The 24,147-nt window shown below is 41.0% G+C and overlaps 1 protein-coding gene across 3 annotated transcripts in view; it reads left to right on the top strand.

The window, feature by feature from the left end:
- The window catches only part of LOC148337804 (storkhead-box protein 2-like), a 55,622-nt gene that overhangs the window by 29,205 nt on the left and 2,270 nt on the right, over window positions 1-24,147 (top strand). For all 3 annotated transcript variants that reach the window (XM_088294665.1, XM_088294666.1, XM_088294667.1), the window contains exons 2-3: window positions 10,701-10,853; window positions 20,743-23,134. In XM_088294665.1, the coding sequence (XP_088150791.1) occupies window positions 10,701-10,853; window positions 20,743-23,134 (2,545 nt within the window). The remainder of the gene's footprint in view (window positions 1-10,700; window positions 10,854-20,742; window positions 23,135-24,147) is intronic.

Below are 24,147 nucleotides of genomic sequence, written 5' to 3'. Positions count from 1 at the left end.
TGGCATCTTCGTCACTCCCATGGCTAGGTGAAGACCAATTAGTAAAGTGTGGCTCGCTTTGTCTTGTCACCTATCAAATTGAAGATATCGTTACGTTGTACAGGATATACTGTTTGTAATATTCATATGGACTCATGGGATGTTCTTGTCTATGAGTTGGAGGATCTTAAAAGTGACGTGAATGGTCTGTGACACCAGTCCATTTCTTCCTTCCTAGTTACCGTGATCTCACTGATCTGTCCTCCACCTGCCAAAATATTCCCATCCTCTGTCACTACACTGTCTGTCTGCTTATTCTCAACCACATTTGCGTTGCCTGGAACCTCAGCACCTTCTAATCTAGTAATGTAACAATTATATTCTCTTGACTCCTTGTGCATTACATTTAGAGCGGGCATGTTTTAGATGTTTCCCTCCTCCAACACACCTGTTTCAAATGATCAGCTCATCAGCAAGCTCTGCAAGAGCCTATTCGCTATCCTGATAATTTGGAAGTGTATTGGAGGACGGAAAATAAAACATTAAAAAGATCATCCAATCATTATTCAATAAGCTAATTTTTTAAAATTAATTTTGAGAGAAATCCATACAAACTAAGACATTTACAAACGCCACCTGGTAACGAGCAATATGATATACAGTATATGCCGATCACAATTTGTCCATTCAATGTTATAGTAAGTACATAATAATAATAATAATAACAATAATAATAATAACAACAATAATAATAATAATAATAATAATGTCAAAATAACGGGACCAACCACGCCCAAAATGATTGTGGTCATCTCTACTTAGGCCCACTTCTTCACTTCCACTCTGAAAACAACACAAAACGATTAGCCTTTCCCATGACTGACGTAAAAGCGAATGAGGGAATGAGCTGCTTACATGCAGCTCAGAATCTGAATAGGAATCAGAATGCCCTTTATTGTCATTGTATTTAGTGTGCAACAAGATTGGAGCGCTCCCCTCTCGAGTGCAATATAAAAAATAATTTAATTAACTATATCAATTAATTTCATTATAGCCCCTTTCACTTCTTGACTGTTTTCTTTAATATACCACCAAGATGCTTTTCGTAAGATTAATTGTTTGTTGGGCATTATAGATTATAATTTTATTCACAAGCTTTATCTTGATTTACTGTAGTTTCATGACCATAAGGCGCGCCCTATTAAAGGCGCAGTCTGAGTTGCTGGTGCTATTTCTGTATTTAACACATTCATGCGGCGCAACGCATTATTGGGCGCCGGCATGGTAATACATACGCTAGTTAAAAACTCATAGAAGGATGCATGCATGCTTAAACATACGCTAGAATGTTTTTTAAAAAGGCAATGGGAGCAAAGCTGACTTTGGCTGTACTCTATTGAAGTACTGAAGTATTTAACATGTCTGGTTCCCTCTTGACATTGTCAGAAATGATGCCGGCTTTTGCCAAAGCTCAAACAACAGTGCAAGCAGACACATTTGCCCAAGAATCCACAATCCATTCACAAGTTGTGGTCCAACTCGCCCGGTGCTGCCTCAGAGTCTTAGTGAAGCTGTGTGCGCTATCTCTCATCCTGTATAAGACCCTGTCACAGTTTTTAAACAATGACAGCTTAGCTGGAGGCAAAAGGAACTTGCATGCTTATGCCGGTTATGATATTTCAACACCATTGTTGACGTAGGAATGGATGCAAAAAACGGTTATTTGAGTCAGTGTGCAAGTAAACTCACTGTCCACGACCGTAAATGTTACTTTAAAAATTTGACTCTGACTGATGGTACGATATTTACTGATTCTTACGCCCTCACTCACCGGATGGACGCAGGACTGCCCACCATGAAATGGCTGGACATTTACACCTACCTAATAGATAAACCAAGTGTTTACACCAAAGCTAAAGTGAAGGCTTGTAAATCATAAGAAGTCTATGACTATGTTATAAGCTATCGCCTGGACACAACTGCATTTTAAAATGGAACCAAAATTCTACACTATGCAGAGTTACACTAATACAGGAAGTCTTTGAGGTACGACATGCTCGACCTTCGACTTTTTGACTTTACAATGGCCTTGCGTCCCAACATTTTAGGTTCAAAATGCAGCAAATATGACCCAAATCGTATTTTTCTGCGGTTCTCGACCTGTATCTGATTTCTTTTATGTCTTTATTTATTTGTTTTTATAACAGTCTGAATGGCTCAATTCATTTTTTTTTCCCAAATCTGACTTGGGCCACTTTCATATTTGGTCCCAGTACGTATGCAACCGCAGCCCGAATGGCCCGAAGTCAATATAATATACAAAAAGAGGAAATATGAAAATAAATACTTTTCAAATTTACCTCTTCTTGGGCACCAAGCACTTTTTAAAATTAGTGTAGTGAAATCAAATGAGTAAATTAGGAAAATGCCGACAAAAAGTAAAATAAACACTCATATTGGTTTTTATTTATTTATTTTTATCTAACCTCCATCCAAAAGATTTTGTTTCCTTACTAGTAAGGATCATTTAATAGTAGTAAATTGGTCAACACAATAAATGCAACAGGAAAAAAAAAACATCTTTAAGTATTAGGGGTAACATATTTTGGCATTTTTTGTTAGCACTATAATGTTGTATACTTCACCAAACTTAATTATGTGTTTTATTATGTTTTACCAATGGTTTCTTGTGGCAAATATGTCATATTCTCTTGCTTTGAGTGCTGGTGTTTCCCAGTTCATGTACGCATCACTCAGTTCGTGATAGAGAGAGTGTGAGATCTTTCTGCATCGTTGTCAAACACATTGTTTTGGTTGTTAATAAACGTGAGTGCACTAATGCTACAATATGTTAGTGTACCAAAAAGGACTTTGTGTTAGTGTTACAAAGTTACATCAAACACCGTAACCAGTGTTTGTTAACTCCACCTAGCGACTGTCCCTGTGTCACAAAATAAATCGGGCATTAACCACAACTTGCTTCCTTTCTCGATTATCAAGAATCCCCGTCGTGCTGCCATTAAAGGGAGGTTTGCATCTTAAGTATTTGTGGTTGAAATGTACTGTAACTTAAGGGCTCTGTTGCTAGCATCAAGTACCCATGACACTGCTTACCCACAATGCTTCCGTTTAGATTGCGGATGACCTGGATTAACCCTACTTTGCATGCGTACCCTAGACTGGCAAACAGCCAGCAGGGAAAAGCGTGAGATTAGGCTGAAATAAATGACTTGGTGACTATTTAAATTAATTATCAACAATTATGATCATTGACGTCAACGTGATTAGTCGACAAGACTAATCTTGGTAGCCCTAGATCAATTAAATAAAGCCAAGATTTCACATTAAGTACATTCGTGACTTAGTTGAGACAAGAGCATTATTTCAGTATTCATAAGTTTTATATTTTTGTTTGTACCTTTGCTCAACAAAGGTTGTAATATTCACTCTAATATATAAAAGCTCAAGTTATTAAATAGGTATTATCAACTGCACATTGACTGACATCTTTGTGTGAACGTGTAGCAATTTCAAGCAAGCTGTAATCCTCCATCACAAGATCTCTATGCACCAGAGATCTTCAGTGTGGGAGGTATAAACTCAGGACCTTAGTCTCGCTGCCCATGCGGGCTGTCAAATCAACCGTCTGGTGGCGGTCACCTCGAGGTCATAGCGAATGTTCACAGAACTGATACCTAAACAAACAATGGAATAGTACAAAAAGAGCAATGAAGAGGATAGCTGTCAGCCGTTGTGCGGGCTGTGAGTTTGAGCTACTTGGCTACCATTAGTGCTACTGCACACATCTGCACCTCATTAATAAATGAGAAAAGGGTTGCGCGTGCCTTTGAAACGACAGGACACATGCAAACTGAACTAAAACAGTTGAACCAAACCAGCAGAATTACAATTTTAATGCAAAAAGGCCGTAATCTGTTTTGTTTAAGTGGTTTAAAGAGTGGTTAAATTGTCACGTGTCCAGCTCACTTGGCCGCATTAACTCCACTTGCAAGGTCTTACTGAGACCGGTGTAAACTATGCCGTGTCCTGCTCACACACGCATGACCAGTTTGGGGGGGGGGGGGGGACAGGGAAATTAAGAAATGGTAACTGCTATTCACTGCTTAGAATGTAGATATTGAAGGACCGATTTATCGCAAATAACAGTTATAAAGAACAATGCGAGCTGTCTGAATCATGCCGCGGAACTTGTTACTCGTCGGCTGCACGTAACTTAAGTTTCCCCTTGCGTCACAAACGGACACGATGAGAAGCCTTATACAATACAATAATACAATGCAACTTGATTTATATAGCGCCCTGTCCATTTGTTAGGATTATCGGTTATTGGTTCATGAAAAAGGTCCCTATTAGTTGGTTTCAAGTGTATGTCAAAAAAGTGAAGTTGGTTGGAGGGAAAGATTACTCCTTGGATAAACTTTCAAAATTCAACTGGTCAAATGAAGGCCTTTTTTTCCCCAGAAGTGAGCTATCACAACATTTTGAAATACTTCATTGTAAATAAGAGTGCGAACACGTGGAGGACTTAATGTCATGAGAGCATCATGTCTGCCTGAAATTTACAGTCAAAGGATAATCTTATTACCCACTGCACATGAAAAAGAAAATAAATACTTGATATTAAGTGATCAGAGCAAGTCCTTCTTTGTCATACATTGAAGATTTGTTAAATGTCAGACTTGTACTTTTAGAAAGTGACTCGAGTTCATTTGACCAACAGTAGATTGCTTACTTAGCTTTTAATTAATTTTAATTTAATGGATACATTAAAACTGACAAATGTATAGCATGTATTATAAATTTTCCACCCAGACATCATCTTAATTATTATTAAATATACAATGGATTGGGGCCATAATTTCATTCACATAATTTCCACTGATTGGTGTTTATCTGAAGTTGTATTTAGTTTGATCTCCAGATATGTCTGACTGTATATTTTCTGGGAGAATTGTTTTCGCTGAAACATCGACCAATGGATATTTTATTTGCTTTTCTGCCTTCTGCAAGTGAAATGTGCTGGAAATTAATTATTTTTCTTCATTACGAGCCGCAAATATAAGGATAACGATCTGCTGTGAAGTGAAAACTGGAAAGTTCATTAGATACTTGCTCTTTGCTGTTGTGAATATTTTACCCAAGACACTTGATGCGTTTGCGTCTTGGTTTTCCTATGGGCTGATATTTGTGCCACTAACTCAATCTTAATATTGTTGATTTGAATGTAAATTTCTTAACTTGACTAATTGAAAACTGAACTTTTGAATTGAAAAACTGAATTTGAATTACATAAATTGAATATTTGTTTCATTTGAATCAGAATCTTTTTATCTTTATCTTTTTTCATTTCGGAAGGAAAATGAATGTAAGACAGTAAAATGCGTTTTTAATTCCTCCAAAAAAAAGTGCACCTCATTAAAAATTCAAAACTGCATATGCTCGCATTCCGTTCGCTGAGTAAAAATTCAAACCTCAGTGACAGACATACGGGAACTTTAGGCTGCCACTAGGATGAGCATTCGATTCCAGGTACATAGATCTCCTCTTCGGCCAAACAGCACCTTTGTTTTGAAGGCCGTAAACCGCATCATTAGTATTGCCAGCTGCCATTGCATGGAATATAAGATATATATAAAATATAAGACCAGCCTTGCTAATGTCCGACGCTTGGCGCCCTCCAGAGGTTTCTTTCAGTCCTGCAGAAGCAAAATCAAAGTAACATATCTGAGGATGTCAGCTGAAATTCAGTTTTTCAATTCAATAATTCAGTTTTCAATTCAAATACTCAAGGTAAGCAATTCACATTCAAATAAAAAAATATTCAGAAACAGTTTCTAGTGGCACAAATATCAGCTCATAGTTACCCTTCTACACTGGAGGGAAAATATCTCAGTATCCAATTAGATTAATAAATAAGACCACCCAAAAATGATTGTATATAAAGAAACAGCATTACCATTTGCTCTGCATTTTTTTTAAGAAAAGGGAGGCAATATGCACAATTTAAGTACAGTATGTAGGTAATGATTCATTCTACTAATGGGACATTTTATGTTGGCCCATGGCAGCTGTCACGATATGACAGCTGCGAGGTGGTGTTCAGTGGCAGACCCTCTGCAGCTGTCTTAAAATCAGATGCATGCATCACATAGCCTAAATCCCGCTACTTACAGTATACTCTTTAAATCTACTGCTGTGGCCAAATGTTTTGGAAGCAGTTCTTTGCGGCTTCAATATATGTGAAAGGAAAAAAAGAATCAACATTTCTATACTGTATTATATCCCAAACATGAAATTATCATAATATAATAAGCCTTTTCTAAACGTTAAAGATATTTGGGGACAAATGAATTAGATCTGTTCAAGTACTACATAATTATAATGTCACGCTTTCTTCAGCTTATTTGATTCTTATGGGCATACCATATGAAAATCTCTTCCCCCAAAACTCTGTATTGCCAAGCCATTCTGTCCTTTGCAGATTATTAGGGTGCCTAAGTGTAGGGCTGCAGCTATCATAAATGCAATACAAAATTCCAATATTTTTTTTCTTTGCTCGGTTAAAGATACAAAAGACAAATAAAGAAATTTCCACTTAGTAATAAACGGCCAAGTCAAGTCAAGTCAGACATTATGCCACAACACGCTGCCGGGAAAAAAAATCTAAATAAAAGCGTACCAAGGCATTGATGTTCAGATATTTACTGCCAAGCCGGTGTGTTACGGTCATGCACTGCTTCAACAATTGTTGCTGTGGTGAGCTTGACTTCTTCCTGACAGTGTACACGTAAATAAGTTGGTACTTGAGGCAGAAAAATTGCCTCGAATTTTTGGGGACCCCAAGGTATTCGAATTACTCAAGGACTTGTTTCACCCCCACTTAAGTGCTCAACTTGCCACAAGTTTTTTGAGTTACAAAGAAGGGATGGTGCATGGATGGGGAAAATTGACTCAAGCAAGGATTTGTGCCAAAGAAAGTATCAAGTGGAAAAGTAGTGAGGAGTCCTTATGTGCCAGGGGGCATGAATAGGATAGGTAGCTAGGTTGTGTTGGTCCATCATATGGATTCTCAAATTCTCAATAAATAACTTTTCTGTTTGTGATTGTAAGGTGACAAACTGAAGAAGTTCAACGGGTATAAATCCAAATACTAATAATTAGAGGTGACTCAAATGTGACACATTTTCGTCCAAAGGACTCAGACTTGCCCTAGAACACGTACAGTACAGACCGTAGACGAAATGTTGCTTTGCACTGCGTGCCTCGCATGAGTTTGATTGCAGGATGCTGCTTTATTCACACCACGCCACATCAGGGAAGAAGTGGGGTTCTTCCCTATCCAAACAGCAGTAAACAAGTAATACACTCACCATATAAGCCAACTTTCTTGCTTGCTATTCTCCAAGTCTGCGCCTTTTTTGCTCAGTCCTGCCCAATATTGGGAGCTGTGTGTGAGCTTGCAGTAGCTCAAATGCGTCAATCGTGCCATCTGACAAAGTGTCGCACTTATCTCAAAAGACTTCAAATGCAGTCTCGTTATGAGAATAGCTCGACTTGCATTCCGCCTGATCGCAACCTGCTAAAGAAACCCACCATCAACCACTTTGGAGTCTTTGCTGCTATAACCTGATTTATGCCTCTTTGTACTGGTCTGATGCTGGTGTTACTGGTGGACCAGCATGTCAGCGATGCCAAACCAATATGAGATGTAGACAAGCATGAGATGTCAGCGGCCCACCATGAGATGTTGGTCGACCCCGATGGCCTCCTGGTGGAACGTGGGCATATTGACCGCTGGCCTGCCCATTAAGAGGCGCGTCTCCGGCGGCTGAACGATTTTAGCAAAAACTAGTATTGAAATTTTTCTGACCGATGTTGCAATTTCGATTTGATTTGCGATTTTCTTGTCCGTGTACAGTAACATTTTGCAAACATGACAGAAAATGTCATTAAACCATTATAAACAAAAGCTATTACTGTAATAATGCAAGGACACTAAAGAGGTTGTGTGGTTTCTTTCTCAAATTTTCAAAAACTACTTGCTGTCAAGTATAATTTTGTATCAATGTGCATATGAAATGTGTATTTGAAAATGCATTTTTTTAAGATCCCAAAATGTTTTATATTTTGTACTAATTTACAATCAGATTATATGTCAATAAAATCATTGTCCCTCACAAAGCTGAATTGATTGAACTATATCATTTTGAGATCTGTTATTGCGTACATCTCAAAACTCACTACTCTGTGGTCTGTGGTGCAAAAAAGGGGCAAATACTGATGACATTATAAATAATTACTATACGTTTGACATCGAACCTATTGGTCATGATGACGTCAGCCCTTTTACGTGTTTCAGTCTGAGAGCGTCTGCTAAATTGCTAATGTAGCTGTCATCTTATTTTATGTCTAAATGCGTATTGATTGCAATACAACATTTCTGTTCATACTTTTGGCTCTACGCCCTAACGCAGTTCAAACCAGACTTCTGTTAAGTCGATTCTACACCCAAGTACATATTTTGGTCTTTACGGACTCGGTATTTCACTTTAGCGATTAGCACGCTTAGCAACTCCTCGATTTAAACACTACTTGTTAGTGGGTTAGTTTATTTGTCACCAAGGAGGAGATGATCCGCATCACGTAGCTCGTTGCTGCTGCTGTGCACGGACTTGCATATAGTACAAATAAAGTCTGTACTGCTGCAGCGCAAGATGGCTTGGCGATGAGAATTAAAGTAGTGGTTAAATAAATTACTACCAGGACTACGCACGACAGAGTAATTAAAAAAAAACAAAAAACATCTTTGACCATCTCGAAATCGCGTTGTCTGAGATTGCGATTTCGGTCCCATAACGATACATCGTTCAGCCCTACTGGGCGGCATTGAGTAATCCGACGGCTCGCAGGAACCAGGAATTTGTGTTGCACCTTGCCTACTATTTATTTATTTATTTATTTTTGTAGACATTTTACCACAATAATCCCGTCCGTCACTTACGCTCACACTTAATCTTTGTTTAGCAATGTGTTCATAACATGTTTATTTATCCCTTTGTTTGTGGGTAATCTTAACTTAAATGCATTTTAACATAAATTAGTTTCCATTTAAAACTTATCTACTTACACCATACAGTACAGTCCAACTAACCATGTTAGGGTAACAGTACTATAAAATGTGGCCCAGCGATGTGATGTATGGATAAGAACTGCTGCCTTTGGGACAGAGAACCAATGATTAAATCACAGTAACATCCAAGTGGGTCGTCCTAGGGCAGGACCCTTTATGCTATATGCCAATTCCCAACTAACTACCGTCTAGGTTTGAAGGTTGGCCAATGCCTATCCCAGCAGGCTTTGAGCAAGTTTAGGGCACACCCCAACAGGGAGAAACTCATTGCTTGCCTGCAGTCGTTGCACCAAAAGAGAATGTTAATAGGCTGTGGAATGGTCATGAGTAGTTTGATTAGTCTGGATGCTGGAAAATTATGCTAGCGAAGCCTTGAGGCAAAACTTTTTTGTCCACATATTTTTGTAGTCGACTTATCTGACATTGTTTCCAAGCCTTTCTCACCAGTACCAGTATATATTTTTTAACGACATGCAAAGAACAGTAAGATTACTGCGGCTTGGTTGCAATGGTCTTCTTCACATCAACATATGTTATATGCATGTAACACAGTGTTCCTAGTGGGCAGAAGGTATACCACAATGTCGAGTGAATTAACTCAAAGAATGTTGCAGAACAAATGTTCTTTACATTATATCTAATTATGGTATTTCCATATGTTTTACTCCATCCATCCATCCATCCACCCATCCATTATCTGTACCGCTTCACCTCACAAGGGTTGCAGGGCGTGCTGGAGCCTATCCCAGCGATCTTCGGGAAGTAGGTGGGGTAAACCCTGAACTGGTTGCCAGCCAATTGCAGGGCACACAGAGATGAACAACCATCCGCGCTCACACTCATACCTAGGGGCAATTTTGGCAGCCAATTGCTGGGCACACAAACAATTTAGCGTGTTTAACCAACCTACCATGCATGTATTTGGAATGTGGTACAGGGAGAACATGCAAACTCCTCACAGGAAGGCGGACTGTAAGCCGCCACCTTTTTCCTAGATTTTGAACCAACAAGGGTGCGGCTTTTGTGTGGATCTTTCTTTCACCAGTAGGGGCGCTCTATAGTTCAGAAAATATGCTAAATAAATCTCGAGGTGTTTTTTTTTCTTCTATTGAGTCTGTTTTGTTCTAATCAGCAAAGTAGTTGCCGTGTTAAAAGGCACCGTATTAAAAATCTGTTTATGTATCTTTATGTGCATTCACAGCACAAAATCGTTCTGTACATGCAGTAAATAACACATTTTTTTCAACATAGAAAACTGCGGCTTATAGCCTGGTGCGGCTTGTGTATCGTTTTTGTTTGTTTGTTTTTCCCCCCCAAAATGAGTTGCTGCGGCTCGTATACAAGTGCGCCTCATGGTTCGGTAAATTAAGTTGGGTATTCATATACACTGAATAAGTCACATAAATTGTTCATTTGGATTGAAACCTCTGGTACAACAAGTCTTCCCCGTATCCATTTCTAAATAAGGGTTGAAGAAATGCAATAATTCCTCAATAATTTGTATTCACAGTGCAGTAAGCATAAATGGTGATGTAAAAGCTGATAATTATTATGACTTGTCTCTTCACAGGTGATGTGTCACCCATCAGTATGTCCCCTATCAGCCAATCCCAGTTCATCCCTCTGGGAGAAGTACTGGTACTGGCGATCTCGGCTATGAACTCTGCGCATAAGCCTGTCACCCAGGAGGCCCTAACGGAGCACCTGCAGACATGTTTTCCAGGTAACAACATTTTACTTAAGGTAAAACCCAAGTTATTCCCACTGACATCAAAACTTTACGTTAGTAATGCAATGTAGTACTGTGAAGTGCTTTGAATACCGTAGGTAGAAAAGCGCTATACAAGTGACAGCTCGTTTACCATTACCATTTATTGCCTGCATACTGTATACAGTAAGTATTCCCACCAACGGACCTCTGTCAAACGGAAATTCCCTCACCCGGGAAAAAAACGTATGCATTAAATCTTCTACTACTATATTACATTGACGATCGATTCCTTACAGCGGAAATCCCGATATCCGGTACCCGGAAGCCATATCGAAGCCCGCAGTAACGCAAACTCAAGCAGTTCCCGCTCCATACAACAGAAAAACTTTGACAGCTCCCCCATGATCAGATCCAAAACGGCGACATGTATGACTTCTTTGGAATGAGGTTGCGAAAGATTTAAAATCTATTCATTAACATTTACGTCTGTACCTCATGGCATCGAAACGAAGAAGAACGGTAACAACTGTGGAGGAGAGTGAAATGCATCCGATTAAGCAAAGTGGGATACAAAGTAAATTCTGATTCGGCAATTTACCTGCTCAGAGGAAATTGCTTGCAGCTTGACGGATGAAGCACAGCGGCATAAATGAACATGTCCTGAAATAATTTAACTGTTGTGCTAAAAACTTCCCGCTAACTGGACCGCTAATTAGAGAGAAGGCTAGATCAATGGGCATAGAAAGTGAGTGAGTAGAAGAAAAAGCTTAAAAAAAGCTGTATTTTGTTAACATGCACGTTCATTCAGGAGTTGCGAGCATTGTGACAAGCTTGTGTGTGTGCGCATGCGTGAGGAAGAGTGCAGTGGCAGCACACGTCATAATGGTAGCCTAGTCGTTTCCCACATAAGGAAATTCTGTGATACGGAAAGATTGGACAATGTAAATATGATTCCGTACTAGAGAGTATTTACTGTACTAAAGACAGAATTCCACCAAATGGCACTGTTCAGAATGGGTTGTTTCAATATGGTTAGGAATGCTAAATCTGATCTGGCTTTCATTTGACCTCTGCACTGTGAGGCCATCGTGTTGCCCCATTTCATTTCACTCCCATTGTTGGGAAAATTTTAGGCAACCGTTCGCCTATAATGGAAGTGGGGATGTGTTTGTTTTTATTTATTTATTTTTAGACTTTAAACTTCTTTAAAGAGTATTTCAACATTTTATTAATGTATTAAGTTTTTTTTAAAAACTAAATAAAAAAGGTGATGAACAGCTAAATGTATTAACATTTTTTACTCAGCATTACAACAAATACATAACATAAAACAACACAAATTTAATTACTAAAAATGATCCCACAGGAATAATGAATATGATTCAAAATATAAACATTGTAGTTTTTAAGTCCCATGATCCAACTAGTGGTGCGAGCATCATTGCTACTTGCAAATGCACAAAATAATAAAACTACACAAATGATTGCAATTACACGGCCTGTTAGTATAGCGGCTAAACTGTTAATGCAATGTGGGCAGTCTGTGCAATTTTCTTTTGGACTTCTTTTTGCAGGACAATTATAAGCACAAGGCTCAAGCTATGCTGTGTGATATGAGTGTGCGGGTGCGTGCTTGACAATGAATGAATGACACATGTTTTTACATGTTACCTCTTGTGCCAAACCAATCTTTGATTGTCTATTCTTGTCAAGGTGTGACAAGTTTTCAAAGTCCTGGTATTATTATTATTATTATTATTATTATTATTATTATTATTATTATTGTTTATTTAAGAAGGTAAAACATTTGAGAAATGTTTATCATTTACGCTGACTTGTTCATAGCCATGAGGGCGAAACGGTAAAATACAAACGCAAATTTAAAAAACTAAACAAAAAAGATATATGCGTACAACAATCTTCTGACACCCTCATATGTGGAGAAATCGGACCAGTAGTATGGATTTGTGAAAAAAAAAAATTTCATTTCGCAAATTGTGATATTGGGGGGCAGAGGTCGTGGGTTTGATTCCGGCTCCGGCCTTCCTGTATGGAGTTTGCATGTTCTCCCCGTGCCTGTGTGGGTTTCTTTTGGGTACTCCGGTTTCCGCCCACATTCCAAAAACATGCATGCCAGGTTGATTGGACACTCTAAATTGCCCCTAGGAATGAGTGTGAGCGCGGATGGTGGTTCGTCAATGTGTGCCCTGCAATTGGCTGGCAACCAGTTCAGGGTGTCCCCCGCCTACTCCCCGTTGACATTTGGGATAGGCTCTAGCACCCCCCACAACTCTTGTGAGAAGAAGCGCTACAGATAATGGATGGATGGGGATATTGGGGGTTCTAGCCCGACAGCAACGATATGTAATGTAAATGACCTTTTTTTGCTGCGTTTTGTACAGGCATTGTTTGGTGCTGAACTTTGTGTATTTTACATCAGCCACCTCCGAGGTCCACAGGTGTTGAGTATGTTCGCCTATTAGCTCGTTCAACATAAATATACTAGGCAGCACGATATGAGCAGCCCTCCTTCCATTTATGTTTCAGTTCAATGACCTTAAAAAACTCATGTAAGTTTCGTAAATGTCATAAAAAATGCCCCAGCTATATCTAATTAATTAGAGTATTTCAAGTTATACAGAAATCTTTAACATGTACAGTATGACACAAGATTCTTATTTTTGTTTTTTTATATACGCACACCTCACACACAATCTGCGTCTGTTCACATGTGTGTCAGTCAGTGCTGAGTTTCCCTCTTTACTGAATTTGCATCATGTTACTACAGCAACTGCATTTGCATGATGTAATGAAAGGCAACGTAAAAAAGCTAAACACACGCACACACACATTGGCATTAGTGAGATAAGCGCTGTTCCTCAGACTGATTTCACAATTATGTTGTGATCGTGCTAATTACAATGAGGGAATGTTTGATTGTGTCCGAAGACATTTTTATGTAGGAAGCTAAAAGGGTCAGCCATCCAGGATGATCCATTTTTCAATAACAAGCTCAATTTATGTAAAAGCACCCTAAAAATAAGTGATATGGCCACGCCCCCTCTCCTCCCTCCATGTCTTGTATAGTCATAGTAAATATGTTGATAATGTCAAAATAACGGGACCAACCAGCCCCAAATTTCATGTGGACATCTTTACTTAAGGCCTCAACACACCAATTCCATGCCAGCTGTCGCAAAGTCGGTTTGTTTGATGTCGGAGCCGTTGTTGGGGCATCTGGTGGGGGGTGTTGGGCCGATTCAACATGTGCAATCGGGTGGGGCTACCGGGTTGCATGAACACTGTGATTGGCTGTTCGCTAGTGAATCTGTGCGCTGGACAACAACGGAAAGTGACAAAACGGTGAAAATTGAAGCTGTGTATCAAGCGCTAAATAGACTGCTCATTTCCGCATCTCCTCTCTGACTCTGGACATAATGGCTGGCTCCACAGAAGAGCGAGGAGGCGAACTAATCGCTCTCATTCACAAAAGACCGCCGTTATTGACTACGCATTGACTATTGCCGTAGATGGCAAGGTGAGGTACTACTTCTTATGCATGCGCAGAAGGTCGAAGTACGTCAAAGTAGTTGACGTCTCTGTCGGCTTTTGTGGTGTGTGCTTCCGTCATTTTCCAGTACGACGTGCCAACTTTAAGGCCGACTCGACCGTTGGCCACAACGGTGGATGTTGGATGCCAGGATGGCCGAGTGGTCTAAGGCGCCGTGTTCAGGACCCAGTCTCCCCAGGAGACCTGGGTTCGAATCTCGAATTTCCCCATTGTGGGACTAATAAAGGGAATATTATTATTATTATTATTATTTGTGTGGCGAGGCCTTTCTGGTCACTTCAACCTCATCACAGAACAATTGTCCTTCCCATGGCTAACTTAAAAGAGAATCAGGAAATGAAAAGCTCACATGCAGTTTCTGACATGTCTTATCTGTTTTCTTTCATAAATCACCAAGATGCGCAAACGCAATGCGTTCCAATTAGGTTTTCGGAAAGTTAATTGTTCATTGGTCGTTACGTATTACAATTTCATTCTTAAGTCTTAGCTTGAATTTTTTTTTCACCAAGGCCCCTCGAGGCTACGCCTACATCACTCATCCGAAAATGACACATCCAGTGCGGCCACAGTCAGCTGTGGAGTCGGCCTTCTTATTGGAAAGTATGTGCTCTGAATATTTCAGTCTGTCCGTCCAGCCATCCATTTTCTGTCTGCATAGTCTCACTACGGCCGTGTGCGTGCTTGCTGGATGTTTTCAAAGTCCAACTTTTCACCAAGGCTCTGGTGTTGACGTGAAGCTCGTTATTCGACATCGACGCTCCTGAAGCAGCCCCTGCTAAAAGCACCTCGCGGAATGTTCAAAAAGACCAACTCCAGGGTTTGTCAATGAGGTGCCTATCCGAAATGGCCTCACTTGCCCACTCACACCGCAACACTGACAACATCAAGCGTTGATGGACACAAACGTACTGTATAGTACAAAGCCACATGTCTGGATTGTAAGAAGTTCTTAAATGGTAAATGGACTGTCACTTTGCGCTTTGAGTACCGTAGGTATAAACCAACTTGGGGTTCAGTATCTTGCTCAAGGATACTTCAACATGGCCACAATGGCCAGGGATCGAACCCACAACCACTCTCCCACTGAGCCACGCCGCTCCCAACTGTTCTCCAAACCTCGTCTGTTTAGCGACCAAAAGCTAATTGGTGCCTTGAGCAGTGTTGTTAACGTTGCTACTCGTTAGCCGTGTTGGAGAAAACACCCATGCCTGCCTGCCAGCAGCTGCCGGCCACTGGTTGCCTCCAGAGACTTAACAAAACTTTAGCTTAGCTAAATGTCCGAAATATAACCAGGCGATGATCGTGTGCACATTCTTGCTCTTGTCCACGTCAGCCAGTGTAAGTGGAGAATCGATTGACACGATATTTTTTATTTTATAGGGTTATGATCATATGAGATCACGTTTGATGCCAATATATTGTACAGAACGCTCTTAGACTTACACAGGTTAAAGTGGACAAGAATAGTAATTTGGATTTGAATTTTGGTGGCAATTGGTCGGCGTTTTAGACAACAGAACCATCAACTCGTGATGGGAAAATGGAGCTTCAAATTTGCTTCATGAACTATTTGTTGTATTTTTTAGTCCGGTAGATGGCACTGTTGTTTTAAATAAAGAGTTTAAAAAATGGCAAGTCAGTGTGCTTTCAGCCCAATATTGAACAGAGAGTGCCATCTACTGGAGTCCAAAAATACAACTCATGAAGCAGATTTGAAGCTTTATTTACCTATCACTACTAACAACCCAAACAATATTCCAATGCTTGCCTCCCTGCTGTGACGTTGACGGCGAAGACCGGAAAAAAAATAACAAGAACTCTAAAGGTAGATGTGCCGATTTGTCATAAATCTCATCACAAAAAAAAGCTCTTAAATCACTACAGAGTCTTTTAGTGGGGTGAATTTTAGTACTGATGTAATTTTTACATGGATACGTATTATATAAGTGCCAATGTTCAGCTCAATCAAGTGTCACTTTAACAGTTTATAGTTAAGTCTTTAGGTACAATATATTGAAAAGCACCAGTAGTTGCGGGTGCGGGTGTGTGTGTGTGTGTGGGGGGGGGTGTATGCGTGTGTGCGCGGGTGTGCTGGGGTGCGTGTGCGTGTGTGTGGGGGGGGGGGGTGTGTGCGTGTGTGGGTGTGTGTGTGTGTGTGTGTGCCTAGTTCCATGCATGCATACGTACTGAAGTAGCAGCAGCTTGTCTGTGTGCATCAAGTTGCATCATACTGCCTGGGCCAAGAGGCTGCAGTGATGTAAGTGTCAGTAATACCGCTAGAGTCAGACCTGATAAAGGGAGAGAGAGCGGAGATACTGAGAGAGATAGGAGTTAGAGGGAGGGGAGGAACGTATTTGGGCTTGACCTTTTGGCGTAGGAGCAGTATGGCCTACAAATAATAATGCCATATGTTCTGACAAGCACATGATTGTATGGTATTTTAAGATTTTTCCTCAAACGCTTACAAGGACATCAGTTGCAAGGCAAGGCATAGATGTATAAGACTTTTCAAAATGCTTTATATAAAACTTTAAAAGCATTACAGAAAGAGACACTAAATATTAAGACAAAATCACAAAATAAACTATAATAACTAAAATTAGTCTAGATCAATTAAAAGATAATGTGCGAATGGGAATTATACAAAGAAAATAAGGGATAGATTCAATGCAAATATTGCAGTAAAACATAATGTTTTCAAATCTGATTAAATTCAAGACAGGAGCATAGTAACTGAATGCTTGGTTTGGTCTGGTTCTGGGAACACACAGCAGGCCTTCCCCAGACAACCTGAGGGGTCTAGATGCATTGTAGGGTATTAGTACATCGTGCATGTATTTTGGTCCTAGAGATTTACAGACGAGCAGCAAGAATATAAAATCTATTCTTTGACTCACTGGAAGCAAATGTAGTGATTTGAGGCCAAGTGTATTATGGTCCCGTTTCCTGGTGTTTGTCAAGACTCTTGCGGCTTTTGGATCAGTTGCAGCTGCCTCATTGATTATTTTTAAGACTTGAAAAGACAACATCACAAAAATCGAGCCTCCTGAAAATTAAAGCATGAACAAGTTTTTCTGTGTCGGGTGGAGCCCGAAAGCCCTAAATTCAAATTGGGTTTACGGTTGTAATGGGCAGATTTAATAATGGCTGTTAAGTAGTTGTTGCAAATAAGATTTGAACCAATTTAACATACTTCAGTAAGTCCCACCCACTGTTCTAGTCTGCCAAGCAGTATATTATGATCAAAGGCACCACTGAGATGTAGCAATACCAAGATGGTGTTTCTGACATTCAAGACTTTAATCAGTGCAGTCTCAGTGATGTGTTTTGGTCAAAATCCAGACAGAAAGATTGATTTGCGTCATAAAACTGTGAATCACAGCCCTTATGGTGATTTTTTTTTTTTCCCCCAAAATAGAAGATTTGATATGTGACTTTAGCAGAGGTGGGCATTTTACTAAATTTTGCCGGTTGGCCGTCTGTCATTTTTTTTCAAGCCAAACCGATCTGTAATCGTCAGTAGGTCAGTCCGTCCATCAGGTAGTTTGTCAGTTAGTCTATCAGTTGCTCGTTTCACACATCTATTGAACAGGTGGCTGCCTGCAGCGGTTTTAACTCCTAAAAACGCCTTACCATATTTTAACAACCAAAAGGCGCACCTTAAGTCCCAAATCTTCTCCAAAATTGACAGGGCGCCCTATAATGCGGAGCACCTTGTGTACAGACCGAGATCTATAGATCTGTGCGTGTGACTTTCATGAGCAACATGCCTGACCAACTCAGGGCACTTCACAGTGCATGTTAGCACCCCCTGTTGGAAAAAAAACATTGCAGTTTGTGTCCTCACAGCAAAGTGATGGAATGTCTTCTGGTTCCGTCTCCTTAGCCAATTGCAATCCTATCGAAAACAGCAGTCACTCTCACACTCATTTAATTAATGCAGTCCTTTTCTAAGAAGCACACAAGACAAGCGTGAGTCTGTTAGTCGTCAGCAAAATGGGCATCCTTCAGTGACGGACTGAGAGGTCTTTTGGTACTCGATCCAGTTAGTGACGATTACAATGATGAATGAAAACCCACTTCCAACAGGTTTTTTTTGTATTTATTTATTTTTTTTTATTAGGTGTTTAACTTCCCATCTATCGTCTATTGACAGCAAGAATGACCTTCTGTCACTCTAACCTCTGGTAACCATGACTTGTATTTGGAACTGTCCATAAGCTGAGGTGGGCATTTGTCAGTGCTTTAGTCCGTCTGTGAACGCTTGTCAGTATTTCAGGCCCTCCCTTTTGGTCCGAGTCGGCCAAACGACGCCAAAATTTGACTTACCAGTACCACATTACACGCCGGTGTTGCGCACCTGACACACAAGCAAAAAAAGTAACATTTAAAATAATATAGTGTTGGCTACCTATCAGTCCCACAGACCTCATTGACGTGTCATTTATTGTTTTTATTTCACCCATCACCACACTGTGTGTGGGGGTGCATGCGTGTGTGTGTGGGTGCGCGTGCGTGCGTGCGGGGGTGGGTGCGTGTGTGTGCGTGTGTCTGCTCTTTATATTAGGATTTTTTTTTATTTATTTGGATGCGTTTCTGCTTGTGTGTCGCCTGCGTGTGATGCGGAAATTATGTTCTCAACGCCGCTTGGCTGTGTCGCTGACGAGGGACGGACTGGGCCCACGTGGGTCGGCCTGAAATACTGACAGGAACTTAGTGATGGACTGACAATTCCCAACTCTGTTCATAATAGGGGTGAATGATAAATTGCATTTGCAATATAACAGCGATTTGAGAGAACATAATTTTGTAATCGTAAAGGCTGCTTAAATGGTCATTGCTTTGTAGACAGCGGGGATTAACAGAATGCTAAGCTAACGCTGCGGCGCTAACTTTCATCTGTGCTAGCTTTCATCTGTGCTAGCTTTCAGCCTACTAATATGCTTGATCTTTTTCTCTTCACATGGTTAAAGCTTCCTGCGTGTGGGAAAAAAAACTCACTATGTATGTGTTTTGTGTATCTTGTGTTTTGGCTGCCATCTTATGTGTGTGAGGAAATGTCAGTCATGGCTGTCAGATGTGTACCGCTGCGTTAACTTCGATTTATGTATCTTCTAAATTTGAGCACACACACAAACAATAGTGTGCGACGGCCACGGCAAATAAAAATGTGTTTGTCCAAAGTTGTCAAACGGTCAAATATTAAGAGGATGACTGTCTGTTTCGAACAAAAAAGAATAATGAGATGCTGCCAGGTGGTAACACCCGCTGGCGCTTAATATTACATCACAAGTAGGCATTATCTTACTATTCCTACCAGTGTGTAAGGTTAGTAAGTGGAGGTAAGCTTTAATTGTATTAAATTTATGTTTTATTCATTTAGTCATCTGTACGGTAAGTTGAGTGAATGATGCAGTTCACATTTACAAAGGCCTATCTTGTTTCATGAAAGTTCATGAAGTGACATGTAGGGAGTGGTAGAGCCACGGGATTGTTGTTTATCCGTCTATATAAATTGAGTGAATGAGAAGTGCAGTCCACGATCATGTTTCATGAAACAAAGTTATATATAGGAAGTGGCAAAGTTACTGATTTGTTTACATTATTGTTGTAATCTGCTCTTGAGTTTATGCCTTTACAGAATAGTAAACTTAGATTTACAACGCACATGTGAAAAGTAAGGACGGAAGTGCTTTAAAAGGATGAAGACAAGACTTGGACGTAGGACAATTATTTTAGGAATAAGCATGGAGGGACAATGACGGAAGGGTGCCCAGGTCGCGGTCGGACCGGCAAAATAGAGTAAAGTGCAGATCTCTGGTGAGATGATGAGTGGTCTCCAATTTATGTGTTGTCAAGCACATTGCAACTGCTTATGGTAGTTTTGGAAGTGCAATCTCAGACATTGTTTTTTTTACTAAATCCTGAGTGTTCCTGGTGTAACAGTCACCATGGAAATAAACAGGCCACAACTGGACACTAGTCATATAAGTTAGAGAGGCCAAGCCCTCTGCAAGGGTTATAATAGTAAGGTAAAGCAAGGTCTGTGAGACAATGATTACACGACTCTGGTGCCTGTCTGAAAAGCTCCCACATGTTAACTTTCTTTCTTTTTTTATTCATTTTTATTTCCTGCTTCGGCAACCATATGTGCTAAATCAGCTAATATGAGAATGCATACAGCTGAGGTTTACATTTTTTTTGTCATGCGCAAGTGTGAGTGAGAACAGTGCGAAATTGTGCAAGCTTTATAGGAAATAGATTGAATACGATAAAAAGACTATATTAATTGGGTTTGTGTGACTAATTCTTGTTTCCATCTTTTCTCAGGTGTTCCCACACCAACGGAGGAGGTCCTGCACCACACACTTAACATGTTGGTTCGTGAACGCAAGATCTACCCAACACCTGATGGATATTTTATTGTAACTCCTCAAACTTACTTCATCACTCCAAGCCTAATCCGAACCAGCTCCAAGTGGTACCACTTAGATGAGCGATCTGCTGACCGGCACCAACAGCAGCAACATCAGAATCAGCAGCAGAATCAGCAGACTCAGTGCACCTCCCCTCTCTCTGGCACCATCACCCCATCCACTTCTGGCGGTGTGCGAGATCGAAGTCACCCAAAATCCAACCAAAACCACAGTGGGGGTGGTGGAGTCGTGGATTCCTTTTTTAATAATACCTATCGTGGAGACGACCCGCCTAGTCACCACACCACTCTGCAGCTCAGATCCCCCAAAGACCACCGAGAGGCATATTCGTCTCCACACTCTCCACAGTCGCCTCCTCAACCACCAGGAGGCAACACAGAAAAGAGCCGCAGCACCCTCGGGTTCCCCTTCAAGACGGACACGCTCACTAAGCATCGTGGAGGAGGAGGCGGAGGTGGAGGAGGAACTGGTGAGCTCGAGAAGCAGACAGGAAGTGGTACAGCGAGTCGTAAATTTGGTTTGAAGCTCTTCCGTCTCAGCTTTAAAAAGGACAAGACCAAGCAGCTGGCCACCTTCTCTGCACAGTTCCCCCCTGAGGAGTGGCCCCTCCGTGATGAAGAGGCTCCCAGTCAGCTCCCGCGTCACATAGAGATGGAGATTATCCGCAGAATTAACCCTGATCTCACCGTGGAGAACCTTGCCCGGCACACGGCAGTCATGAAGCGCCTTGAAGAGGAGCGTGCACAGCGGAGCAAAGCATCGTCAGCCAATCACAGTTCAAGGAGCAGAAGAAGTGGGGGAAGACATAGGAAGCAGTCTCAGACCAAACTTAGCCGCTCGCATAGTAAGACAAGGGTGTCTCGGGGAGAGCAGAGCGAGACTTCCCATTTGGAACTAACGGACAGGGACTATAGAGCTTACTCATCATCACTGGCTCGGTCACCAAGGGAACATGCGCTAGCCATGGAGCGGCAGCGGACGCGTCTACATCTAGCCCATAGCAACCCCAACATCCTCGACTCCTCCCACCTACCTGTCACGCCCGAATGGGACGTGTCTGGAGAGCTTGCTAAACGGCGGACAGAAATGCCTTTCCCTGAGCCGAGCCACGGCCCATCAGCGCACCACTCGAAAGTCCACCGCTCACACTCACACACGCAGGAGAGGAAGTCAAGGAATGAACGCAGCGATAAAGCCAAGGAACGCTCCAGATCCATGGAAAATTCAAAAGGACCTCTTGGAGCTGGCTTAATTGGACCACCTGGTTACTACGATGATCGAAGCCGCTACTATACTGATGACGGAACCTTACGGGCCAACCAGAGCTCTTGCCACTACCCTCATGCCACTCCCCCCTTGGCTAAGATGCCTGGGGAATCACTAGTGTTAGATGGTGGCAGGAGTTTAGAAAAATGTAAGAGTCGGGACAGTCTCCCAGCGTACTCTCCTAAACCACAGCACAACTCTGTCCCTCCTGATGGCTACTTCCAGTGCTCCGGTTCGTCTGAGGCTGTACTCACAGCCCCCAGCCCACTGGGAACTCTTGGCAAAAGTAGCCAAGATGGCTTGAAATTGGGCTTCACTGACAGGCAAACAGAAAGACAAACACCACATCCTCCAGAAATGAAGGAAGACTTTTCAAAAGTGGGACCTAAAGGAGGCAGCCTGCCTCCAATACCTCTCTCAATGCCAGATACCCCTGTTTCAAATGTGCGACCTCCCCACAGTGCCTCCTGTGGACAAGAAAAACGTAAGGAGATTTTTAGTAAAGATACACTCTTCAAACCACCTCCTAGCCTTCCTTTACCAGGATACAGCTCCTTGAGGAAAACGCCTGTCCTTGCCTCCTCCACTCTGTCTTCATCCTGCAATGCACTTGATTCTCAGGAGGCCTTTGATGCTCCCAAACCTCTGGTTGCGACTCCGTCTGCTCCCATACAGGGGAGTGAACCCCCAACCAGTGCTGCAGAGGCCTCCTTTGACTATTACAATGTTTCAGATGATGACGACATTGAGGAGGGCGGAACTAAAAGTAGAGGAGAGGACGGTAAAACTGGAGGAGGTGTTGTTGGAATGGGAGGTGGGGGAGCTGGCACCATGCAGTGGCTGTTAGAGAGAGAGAAGGAGAGGGACCTACAGAGAAGGTTTGAAAGAACCCTCACTTTCCCTGGTGCTAAAGAGAACCTTCCAGAATCCAGTCAGAATCGGCAGTCAGCGCACTCTGCTAGACTGGACAGTATGGACTCAAGCTCAGTAACTGTTGACAGTGGATTCAACTCGCCAAGGTAAATGTTGGCACATGTTCCAATACACATTATTTTGTTATTAGAATATTTTATTGGAAGCAACAAATTGATACAATAGAACCTCGGGTTATGACCGTCCCTGTTAATGAAAAATTTGAGTTGTGCAAAAATAAAATTCTTGAAAAAAATGACCATATTTTAATTTACATGCTATTTTTGATATACAAACGTCATAGCTTGGATGAGCAAATGGATCTATGTTGTGCTTCTTCTCGCGCTGCACAAACATCATTGGCAACGTGCAAAATTCAAACTGAAAAGTTTTGTCCGTACATGGTTTGAGGCAGAAATATGTTGCATATGTAGACGGAAGTTTCGCTTTCGCATCCTTGATCATCCAACACAAATGATTGAGGTGGTTCACTAATAGACATCCAAAAATAATTTTACACGCGCACACACATAAACATATATGTGTGTGTGTGTATATATATATATATATATATATATATATATATACACATATATACACATATATATATATACACATATAGATTAAAATTTTTTTTTGTGTATATTTATATGGGTGTGTGCGTGTGTGTGTGTGTGCGCAAGTTAATGAGTAATAAATAGTTTTTTTAAAGCGTTTTATTTTTTCAGAATTGAATTTTCACTTCTGTATTGCTTTTTGTTTATTCTTAACCACTATAGTATATCATACAGTATAACTTAATCTTGGGGCTGGACTGGATTAGTTGCAATTCCATTCATTTCAGTGGGAAACATGACCTCAATTTATGAGTGTTTCAAGTTACAAACAGTCTCACTGAACCAATTAAGTTTGTAACTTGACGTTCCACTGTGTTTCTGCGTATGCGTGATCACATCTGGGTTCATTCGACGTTAGCCTTATTGTTTCCAATTGTAATTATTGTTACTCCCGTATTTAAGCAAATCTTTTGAGTTGTCTGATCCACAGCGCAAGGATGTGTTTTGTTTACATTTTTGCCTGTTTGCTGTTTATGTCCAAGCTTTTTCAACTTAACTCTTAT

The sequence above is a fragment of the Idiotropiscis lumnitzeri genome, chromosome 4, assembly GCF_059441095.1.
Source record: "Idiotropiscis lumnitzeri isolate Australia: NSW breed Sydney's pygmy pipehorse chromosome 4, RoL_Ilum_1.0, whole genome shotgun sequence".
NCBI classification, from domain to species: domain Eukaryota; kingdom Metazoa; phylum Chordata; class Actinopteri; order Syngnathiformes; family Syngnathidae; genus Idiotropiscis; species Idiotropiscis lumnitzeri.
Note: the sequence above shows the minus strand (reverse complement) of the source record. Positions and strands in the feature narration are given on the sequence as shown.